The sequence below is a fragment of the Abramis brama genome (assembly GCF_963993115.1).
Source record: "Abramis brama genome assembly, chromosome: 12".
Taxonomy (NCBI): Eukaryota; Metazoa; Chordata; class Actinopteri; order Cypriniformes; family Leuciscidae; genus Abramis; species Abramis brama.
The window spans coordinates 33,118,252-33,129,828 of NC_139974.1; the positions used below are offsets into that span (position 1 = coordinate 33,118,252).

Consider the following 11,577-nt stretch of genomic DNA (forward strand, 5'->3'; position numbering starts at 1 on the left):
CATGCGTTCTTTCACAGCATTTCGCGAGATATGATGACTGTGGAAAATGTCTTGAATATAGGACTGATCTTTCACATTATAAAAGTATTTTTCTGTCCCTGCAAGATGAATAGGCTACTAATTGCATATTAATAATACAGAATACTTTCAAAACTGGTTATTAATTTACATCAATAAAGTACCCTATTGTTCAGAGTGCATGCCTTTGTATCTATGCGTGTGTGCCCTATCTAACAACACAATGCTTTCACTGTGTTTAGCTTATTTGAGGCAGTGATAACAAGCACATTCACAATGGACACATTGCTCAGGAACTACCAATATGCTGATCAACTTTCAAGCACCATTTACACCACAAACTGAATTAAAGGGAAAAGTAAATGCAGACAGAATTTACTTCTAAAGCTATGTTCAGCATGAGAGACTTTTCATAAATCAAAACTGTCAGGAGATCACAGATATTTTGGGTTGTTTGATGTAAAGCCGGACAATCGGCCAGGTCATATTGTGTTGTGGAAAAATACTGAAACCATTGTTAATCAGATAAACTTTTATGATTTTATGATTTATAGGCAAATACATATTGAATCAAAGAGTTGGCTGCTCAGGGTTCTAAACTGGGTTAAAGAGAATAATAACTGATAAGGTTTGTGGACTTTTACCTGAGGTTCATATCTCTGTGTACTCAGAACAGAGTTTCTCATGGAGTGGTGCTACACTCATTTTTAATCATCCACCTATACCATCTCCATTTATATATATATATAAACATAAAAACAAACTTGATTCCTGCAGTACTAATAACGTCATAGAGCTGTAAGTTAGAGATTGACTAGTAACTAGCTTTCAGCCATTCTAAATGAAATGTTATAGAACACAATGTAAAGGATATCATTCAGTTATGTCAGAACTTTGTGTTAAACTGTGGTTTATTTGAGTGTCAAATGTGTACACTTCCCACTTTTCTGTCAGGTCTCTGTTTTCACAAAATCTGGGTTCATGACATTGACTTCTATTCATGTCCTTGCACTTGAAATACAGAGCAGGATTCATCTTGAGCAACTCGTATCTGGTTTGCACAACATGGAGGTCATTGGATTCCTCGTAAAGAACAGATAAAACACTGACCTCTCTCGTCCTACAGGCTCTTGGCATCGGACGAATCAAGTGAATAAAAGGAGGTTCAAAACCAAAGGCCGTTTTCTGCATTGGCCATCCAACAACAGGACAAAACATTCATTATGTTATCATTTAAACCACACAGAAATGCCCACATAATCCAAATGAACATTACAGCTTGTACTGGATCACTACATAACAGTATTAAAGGCCCACACGCCTTCTTTTCAGGTATTGAAAGGTCAATGGGGGCTAGTTTGATGTACAAATGTTGACTGACAAGAGAACAGTACATTCTTGCCCTTGTCCCTTATCATTGTGGACTTGTCTAATTCTACAATGTTCAATGTTTCACTATGATAGCATACATCACAACAGAGGAGAAAAGACAAGTGCAACTTCTGTTTCATGCTGACTTTAAACTGCATTAAACTGCTTTAGTGCAGATGTAGTATGTGCTGCAATAACAGTAGATGTAGTATGAATCATACTAAGCCATGATTCAGACACACATGACATGAGACACCAGTCTGCAATGTAGGCCTCACCTCAACCTATCACGTAGTTCCTCAGAGCGGCTGCTACTCAGTTCAGTGTCTCGTATTACTGATTTACCAAAGAGGATAAAAGGACGTCTTAAAGTTACACAATGAAAATAAACATTATTTACAGTGTATAATGGGAGCGTTAAAGCAGTTTATAGTAATTTTTTTAAGTATTAAACAGTGGATAAATCACCAAAATGTGATGGTTTCATTCACAGAAGATGAAATAAACAAGTTGTAGAATTAGGTCATGAAGTAGATGTTAATAAATGATGAACTAGGCAATGATGTGCCAAGACCAGCTCTTCCATGTGCGATCAAAGTATTATGGATTATGTATTAACGTGTGTTGTGGAACAGCACAAACAGCAGCTCATAAACAGACAATATAAACAACCATGCCAAAGAAGTCCCCCCTCAACATTTCACAATTACTAAAAGTCTTAATCTTCATCATGTCTCAGCTGTGAGGAAGTGCCACTGGAACAGGCATAATATTTTTCGAGGTCATTTCTGACAGAGGCTGTTATCTGATCTTCGATCAGTCTATCTCCATTATCAATACTTGTCAAAACAATTATAAGGGCACTTTACTACTCAGTTCACTTTGATGCTTATGATAAAGTTACTCAATAACTACAGCCATAAATTGCAGGGCATAATTCTTCACTGTGAAATAAATATTTGGTGTAGATGTACTACTTTCTAACTACTGACTATTAATGCCAGTATTATGGTCTACAGCTCACACAGCTGTTGCGTCGTTTCTCACAGCAGTTTTGTCCAGACACACCCTGGGCTGTTCCCCGGCCAAATAAACCACTCTGCATGAATTATTTTCACAGCTTCGTCTTCACCAATAGGTGAAAGTGGATTGATTTCATAAGTGTTATTGTACCAGAGCTAATTCGCCTGATACAAAGGGCCCGGATGCATGGGATCACCTACATGAAAACTCCCTCTGATCCACCATGTCCACTTAACTCTGACCTGACAACATGGTTGCATTCTTGTTACAGGTCATTGCCTTTGCTGATAAGATGCAACTGATTACTGAAGGGGAAAATTGCTCTGACCTGACATTGTTTTGTTTTCCATGAAAATAACCTTTAAAACAGGACCTAAACTCATTCACTAACAACTTGCCAAAGGCGACACTACAAGGTAACCAGCAACCATCTTGTCCAAGCTAAATCTTTAGGTTTTAAACATTGCTTGACTGCAACACAACAGTCTAGAAAGGTGATAATTATTTGTGTCATGCATGAATCAACAACATACATAAGTCTATAGTATACCTGTTATATTTCCATGTATTTTAGGCTAGATGGGGAAACTGTTGAGGCCAAACAGGACTTCTGCACCACAGGAGGGCCACAGGCATTGATATTACAACAAACAGGAAAACTGGGTTTGGAATTTCTGAAAAAAAAAAAAAACAGTTCAAATAGTCACCTTCTGATTCATCTGCCACAGCTGGAGAGTTTCCGCAGTCTATGCTTGAAAATTGAATTCTCTGGAAAGATGGAAGATGGAAGTTTCACTTCATAGTGCTGAGAAATGCAAATGAGATGTTTTGCCCTTGTGCAAAGCTCATGCTTTACAGTGGTTATAAAAATAAACACTGAAGGAAAGTATCCAAGTGTCTTTGAAGGTTGAGCAAATAAAGTGAAATAAGTACTCAATGAAGAAATTACTTGCCCACTGATTTTTCAGTAAACTGGAGCCAAAGGCAGTGGTAATAATTACTCCATTGCTGAGGTAGATTATGGACACAGCTGCCTTGCTAGTGCGATCTCTCTGTTAATCATTTTATCCACCTTTTGACCTTATAGCCAGTCATAGGACTTTCCTCTCAACATGCTCACAGCATCAAAACAAAGGCACATGATCACATGATCATAAACCCAAGTTAACTTATTTTCTAATGAAAGGTCAAGACTTTTTAAAATATATTGAGGACACAAATGTAATAATCTGTCCTAGACAGACAGACAGACAGAAAGACAGATAGACAGACAGACAGACAGACAGACAGACAGATAGAGATAGATAGATAGACAGACAGACAGACAGACAGACAGATAGAGATAGATAGATAGACAGACAGACAGACAGACAGACAGATTTTATAAATCATGAATTATAGGGTTAATATGATGAAACCAACATGTAAAGCCCTTGGTCCACCCATGAGATGTTGAAACGCTGCAGTGACTAAAAGGATCACACTAGTGCTCACTCAGCCCTCAGTGCTCTATAATCACCTGCTTCACTAAACACTGTAAGGTGTGTCAAACGTGCATGACCTCACGTACTCAGTGCAGACGTGGCCAACGTGACTGGTGCGTCTCTGATGGGCGGGGCTAAGGTAGTTTTTATCTCCTTATCTCTCTCTAGCTGTGGAATAAGACCGCAGTGGCCGGTTAGTTTTTAAGACAGTAATCTGAAAAGTATAAAGTGTTAAACGTTAATTGAACTTTACTTTGTCTTGAAAGGGGTTTACTGTTTAATACAAAGACCCTGAAATATGATGATACCTTTACGAGGGACCTATACTTCCAAAAATGGCAGGTAGGCCTAAATACTTAGGCCTATTAAAACCCCATTTAAAGGCTATATGAGACAATGTTAAGCAGCCTATTAGCTTGTAAACATGTTATTTACAAAATGCTGTAGCCTAAACAGATTTTTCAATTGTCGTGGTACCAAAGCAAATTATTAAATATTATCTAATATTAATATTTACTATTAAATGTATAAACCTGAAGAGAAACATTTTCAATTCTGATATTGAATTTGTAATGTAAATATTGAATGTTGTGGAAATTGGAGAGTTTAATATCTGAGAACCACTGCCTTAAACAGCATTCATATATATATGTGGTGAAGCAAAACCTTCATCATGAAGATTTCACATGAGATTGAGATGCTGTTGTGTCCACACGCCCTCAACTGCATGCAGTGTTTACTGGTGCATTCAATGCACACACAATAACAATTAAATTATAAAACAGAAAAAACCATCTTTCATTTTGTCTTAACTGTTTATTTCATTTTATTTAGAAAATAACAAAAAAATTGATTTGTTATGTTAGCACTTTCAGTGATTTGGCTGGTTATACAGAGATATGTGGCAAAATTCTACAGCAGACACACAAACAAATCCAAATTTCAAGCCTTTCAAAGCTTTTCCCGTGATCCCCGTCAGTCAAACGGATGGTTGAGGCGTCAATTAAGGCCCGTTCACATCAAGAATGATAACTATACAGAAAACTATAACAATAGCTATATTAGCGTCCATATCTTGTGGCATGGACTCTGTTTTTCTTTTATAGAGATCGATTTTTAGAACTCTTTATTGTTATCGTAATAGGCCTAGTTATCGTCCTTAGTGTGAACGGGCCTTTGCTTAGAAGCTTTTAAGGGGTTCCCATCATGGAATCTTTTTATGGATTTAGTTCTAAGAGATTTTAATTAATTTTTGACTTTAACTAAATTGTATAAATTAAAAGCTTGTAAACATTCTTTAATCACTAGAAAAAAAAATAACCCATTAAACGAAAGTATTACACAGTAATTAAAGACATTAAAGACATCTCTCCTTATCCTTTTTTTTCCTTGAGTGCATGTAACAGTTCCAACAGGATTGTGAAACCAAATGCATGTGAGACAAGTATTAATTATGTGACTAGAGAATAAGACTATGATAACACCTGTTAAAAGTGCAGCTATCTCTATTGCAGTTGTGATATCTCCACTTGTCTATGCCACTACTGTATGAATGAGCACCACTATCATGATGGAGGTGGAGAAAGAATTTTATATGCCTGTTACAACCTACACTCACCAAAACAACACAGACTTGTGGACTTATTTATTTCAATGAGATAATGGGTAGTTTACGTTATGGCAGGACAGTCAACATCAAGATGTGGGCACAGAGAGACGGCATAACTATGTATCATTAGTTTCAAAAATACTTTACTCGCAGACTGGCATGAAGGAGCATAAGAATTATCTTCTTCAAGTGCCTGAACGGATAGGCCAGGAAACACGTTCATTATACTTTTACTTTAAATAAAATACTCTGTCCATCTGTCCACACAAGTTCTGTAAGTTCTTACCTAAAGATAAATGCTAATACAGGTTTTTTTTCTCACAACCCTTCGAATTTTTAAGTTTCAACTTAAATTACATTAAACTAACTAAATAGTTGAACCTCGGATAATTTATTAAAAATAGTAGAAAATTGCTTTACTTATTTTGATGAGTTAAAGCAATGTAAAAACATGTTGTCATAACTTATTGATCATATAATTTTTTACAGTGTTGTAAAACCAAACAAGAGGGGAAAGAGCATCAAGATGAGTATCTATTTTAAGACTAGACAAACAGTTTTAGTCTGTGGTATATTTGCCATCCCTTATCTTTGCATGGTCAGTTGTCAGTCCAAATGGTGTCATCTCATTGAACAGGTTGGAACATCTACAGAAATATTAGGACAGAAATATTTAAGTCACAATCATATAGTAATCAGTGTTCTTCAGTGGTGTGTTTGGGTGGATAATGGATAAAGAATCATGGTGCTATTGGGAATAGTGAAAGCTTAAGGTCAAAATTGTTGGACAAAAAGGTTTCGGCCATCAAAGTTACTGCTAATGCTACTTAAAATCGATACAGAAGATATTATCTTCTGTGGAAATTACACAAAACTTTTAAAAAGCCTTTGACTTTGAGACTTATACAGCCCAAAACTGACATCAGTCTTTATGTGGGTTGTGTTAAATATTACAAATAAGTATAACACAGTTTCCTTTAAGCAACATTTTATTATAAATTACATGCCTATTAAAGCTATTTTTTTACATATCAAAGCTTATTTTTAGACATTTTTTATATTCCATAATTTAATAATATGACAATAGTGTAATGGCACATATGCTGTATTTCCTTCGTTTATTTAATATTTTCATAATGCGAATGTGTTTTGGTATAGCTAGGTCCATTTCTGATCTGTTTTTATCGTTTTTATAGGCATATTATCCGTGTTTTAGGTCTAGTTAATCACTTAAAACATCAATGTTCTTTAATTTCTTTAAGGTAGTTTTCGTCAATATCTAACATTAACATTTTACTGCCACCCCGTGGCAAATGCGAAAATAGACCTTGTGGCGCAAAGTAAACCTGTTTTGACGGGAAATCGTCTCCACAATTATATGAACATTATCTTGGATGATGTGCTAATCACCGATTAACATACTGATCGACATGTTTTGCTTGGCGAGCACAAACATTATTTGAATGGTAATGTAGGCTATCTGATAGGCCTATGCCTTGTATTCTGAGATGTCTTTTAATGTTTTGTAAATGTTTGGGGTTGATTTAGGTTAATCAGCCTAACTAATATATTATAGTCTACTGAAACATGGGCTTCAATAAAAAAAGAAAAAGAAAAAAAAGTGTATATGCCCCAATAACATTTGAGTTTTTTTGTATGACTATGTCAATTGTAAACGTTCAAAACTATTCTTTGTAGTCCCTAAATTAATATAGGTCATTATAAGCTGGTTACTAAATATTTAAAATGATATTACAGACTTTATAGCTATTGTAGGCTAATATTAGCATACAGATTTAGACTGAAATCATATTTTAGAAATAGGCTTGGTTACTCTTCAAATAAACTTTAAACTTCTACAGTAGACCTATTAACTATTATGGTAGCTTATATAAATGCACAATTAATATTAGTTTATGGTATTAGTAATAGCCTATTCTTATTAGAAAAAATAAATCGTAAATGTCTTCAGATCTAAATCAAGCAGAGTAAGCCACAATCAAATGCAAAGAACACCGTTTTTATTTAAAAAAAAAAAAAAAGTTAACAAAAATAAAGTGCAATTTCAGAATATTTACATTTGGTCACTCTGGATGTTCACCAACTGACATATCTAGTATCAAACATTAAAGGAGATCTGAGGAGAACGGGGTGATCGTATGGGAGCTGTGGAGGCAAAGACAGTCCAAACGGAGGTCCTGAAGACATACGAGGTCTTTTTGCTGAGACCAATTGACATCCCACTGCTGAAACAGGGTAATAACACTCCACTGTGTCATATTCATTTTTTGTAATATTCATATTCAAGTTTTTTCTCTTGGTCGCTCCACATTGTGCGTCTACATAGCGTGGAGATTCCTCCAAACGCGTGCTGCGCATGCGCTTCACTTCGCGGTCGCTCTTTAATATTGATTCTATGGAAAATGGGCCTGTGAATTTGACTTCGCGTTTGTTTTCCGCGACTGTGCAAACCGGCATGAGAGGCTCAGGAACATAAGAATTATCTTCTTCACACTCATCCACCTGAAGTGCCTGAGCGGATAGGTCAGGAAACACGTTCATTATGTATTTGAAATGTCGGCGAAACATTTTCGGAGTAATGCCACTCTCATCCACTTTCCAGAAGTTCTTTTTAGGATTTGGATAATCCGGATCGACCGGTACCTAAAAACACACAAAATAGAAAACACTGTTACTAATACACAAATAGGCTACAGTGTGATTCGATGCTTCAAAAATAGAATACCTAGACTTAAAATAGCCTTAGGACAAACTTAATAAATTACGCACCTTTGCAAAACACCTGTTTGATGACAGACAGACTCTGATGTTGTTCTCAATGCCTTTTTTGTCTCCGAAGACAAATGGTTCCAGCTTCTTCATTATCTGCACAAATAAGGTACAATGTTAGCCTACTTCATAGACATGGAAGACACTATTAAATCTTATAGGCCCATCTCAATAATTAATGACTTATTTTAGGCTACCTGTTTGAAAGTAAGCATCTTGTCCGGTGAATCTTGAATTGCATATGCAATAAGTCCGATGTATGTTCCTGTAGAGTATTTTTTGTACTTCTTCCTCGGAACGACGCTTGATCGTGGCAGCAAAACATTGAATCCTCCGTTAGTCATCATGATGAGCTCCTGGTCCAAACTTAGACTGAACACTGAGAAGATCAGCCTCCATTTATATCCAGGCTGTAGCTTTCAATTGGTCTTTAGGTGTTGCATTCCATTAGTAGGCCTAACTGCTGTTCATGAAAAAGAAGTGTGAATGGCCGGGCGTTTTCTTAAGCTATATTCCTCTAAAATATGCATTGGCATGCTACTTGCAACAAGAATGAGGTAAATTGTTGATTTACTTTGTTTTTAAGAAATATCAGTCTAAAACAGTGGGCATATTTTAATGTTATGCCTCGTGTTTGTTTTGGACAAATGAAGTAGTCTAGCCACCCACGGTGCAAATAATAGGCCTAGATGTTACTGTATAAATAAAGGTGGATTATATTTGCTCCCCAAATTAAATACAGTAGGCTATGTGGTGTTTAATTCAGTATATATGGTAAGTTAATTCTTTACACTAAAAGTCTGGAGCCTATTACAAAATCTGTTTGCTTAATATATTTAACAACAGGCATTATTATTGTTATTTTTATTACATTTATATTAATATGCATTCTTTTATTTACAGTTATTTAATTTAAGAAAGCAAAGAAAACAGCTTATGACTTGGGCTATAACAAAGGGAGTTGCTAGAAATATCAGCATTTATTTATTTACTTACTTACAATTAAGCTTTGCCTTGAATATTTCTGCCATAACCCCATGGTTTGGCTTGTAGACCAATTTTTTTAATTATTTTTTTAATAAGTCTCTTGTGCTCACCAATGTTGCATTTATTTGAGAAAAAAAAAAACATTCTAAAATACAGTAATGTGTTGTTTAAGAAAAATTTCTTATTAGTATCAGTGTTGAAGTTGTGCAGATTAATATTTTTGTGTAAAGTGTGATACAATTTCCAGGATTCATGATGGATAGAAAGTTCAAAAGAACAGCATTTAAGCTGCTGTCATAGATTAATTGCGACTAATCATATTTAACTTAAAAGTTTGTTTATAATATAAATAAATATATATATATATATATATATATATATATATATATATATATATATATATATATATATAACACAAACGTTTATGTTATATGCGATTAATCAGTAATTTACATTACTTTATTGTCCGTTTTGATGAATTTAATAGATCTGTGATTAATTAAAGTAGGCTATTCATTTATTTATAAAATAAAATCTTACTGACCCCATACTTTTGAACAGTGGTGTGTAGCTTAACACAGATACATAATAAAAATAAATGTATCTTGGAGACTGAAAAGTTTAACTTAAGAAGGTAATTAGATTGGGTAAATTTAAATACTTTACAAATTAACGAAGACATACCATGGCACAAATGGAAACAAAAACAAACAAAATAGTCATAGAATATTTATTCATATTTATTTGAGAGAGGTGTTTAATTGCACATTATCTCTCGCTAACGGGTTTTCTAATTGTGCAATTAAGTCAGCAAAGGCGTTCAACAATTATAGTGATAATCGTGCACATTCTATTTGCAATTCACTTGAGGATGGAATGTTCGCGCATTGACACGCCGGAACGACAAATCTGCCTAAAGATCCTTACGGACCAAATAAACGGTAACAGACAGACGTTGTTGTACAGGGGCAACGTAAATCGCTGTATACTTATATTGTATTTTGTTTTTCCTTGTAATGTCGTTATAGTTAAAATACCTTATAGTATAACATGTGGATGGGAAGAATGAATGAAGAAAGCTCTCCGTCTGAATATACAATTATCACACCATCTAGAAACCAATGTGTATACACCAGCTGTTACTGGTAAGTGTGACGAAATAACACCAATAGCTACATTTCTTATATAATACACATCATTTTATTTCTCTGCAGTGAGGAGAATGTGTGGAAATTGTGCGAACATGTCAAGGATCAGGGGACGTGCTCGTTGGATGAGGTGTATGCAGTATTTATATCTAACGAAAGAAAAATGGTGAGGCTTTTTTACTCTGTCTATACGCAAATATAATAACTATGTTTGTAGTGTACAGTTTTTTATATATGTGAAATTTGCAGATACCCATTTGGAAACAAAAATCCAGTCGAGGTGATGAACCAGTATTATGGGTAAGAAAAAAAAAAGAATTGTTTTAAAAAAAAATTACCTTGTACTAATGCAAGATTTCTGTGCACTTGCCTTTAGGATTACCATGTTATTCTTCTACACACAAATAAACAAGGACAGAGCTTTATATATGATCTAGACACCGTCCTTCCTTTCCCTTGTTTACTTGATGTATATTCGAAGGAGGCCTTTCATTCTGACGAGCATTTGAAACGTGCTTTCTGGAGGTCAGCAAAGACGTATCTGATCTGAACTGCATTTATCAACACGTTTATAACACTAACCATAGCAATCTCAGTCTAATCCAACAGTGATTGTCTACTGTGTTTTAGGAAACTTCGTGTAATACCAGGGGACACCTACTTGAAGAAGTTTGCTTCTGATCGTTCACATATGAAGGATTCTTACGGGAACTGGCGAATGCCACCTCCAGCATATCCTTGTTTAGAGACATCAGGTTTGTTGTCAAATTATTTGATGCAATATCATAATTTGGTTTCTTTTTCCTCTTACACAGTATATCATTTTCACAGACACTAAAATGAATCTTGATGACTTCATCTGCATGGACGCCCGAGTGGGATATGGAGAGGTTTACAACCTTTCAGACTTTGTTCAACGCTTTGGGATGAAGTAACAAGTTTTTTGCTGTATGCCAACACTTTTGTGTTGAAAAATGTACATAAACAGAGCCTCAGGGAAAGATCCCATTAACATGGACAGTACTGTGACTAAGCAAAATAGCCTACATATTTGTTGCCTGTCAAACGTTCTTTTTCTTTTTTTTTTTCTTTTACAAATAGAACAATTCAGATCCCACATCATACATTGTAATTCATAATTACAGTC

General features: G+C 35.1%; 2 protein-coding genes across 2 annotated transcripts; one reads left to right on the forward strand and one right to left on the reverse strand.

The window, feature by feature from the left end:
• Window positions 1–7,505: 7,505 nt before the first annotated feature.
• Window positions 7,506–8,733, reverse strand: LOC311094104 (forkhead box protein H1-like). The gene is made up of 3 exons (XM_084131840.1): window positions 8,493–8,733; window positions 8,296–8,391; window positions 7,506–8,169 (listed from the first exon to the last, which is right to left on the reverse strand). The coding sequence occupies exons 1-3, from the start codon at window positions 8,640–8,642 to the stop codon at window positions 7,603–7,605; spliced, it is 813 nt and encodes a 270-aa protein (XP_083987966.1). The 5' UTR covers window positions 8,643–8,733; the 3' UTR covers window positions 7,506–7,602.
• A 1,466-nt stretch (window positions 8,734–10,199) lies between these two features.
• Window positions 10,200–11,496, forward strand: ntaq1 (N-terminal glutamine amidase 1). The gene is made up of 6 exons (XM_084130677.1): window positions 10,200–10,427; window positions 10,497–10,596; window positions 10,680–10,730; window positions 10,807–10,955; window positions 11,061–11,185; window positions 11,262–11,496. Exons 1-6 carry the CDS (start codon window positions 10,333–10,335, stop codon window positions 11,363–11,365), a joined length of 624 nt encoding a protein of 207 aa, XP_083986803.1. The 5' UTR covers window positions 10,200–10,332; the 3' UTR covers window positions 11,366–11,496.
• The last annotated feature ends 81 nt before the right edge of the window (window positions 11,497–11,577 follow it).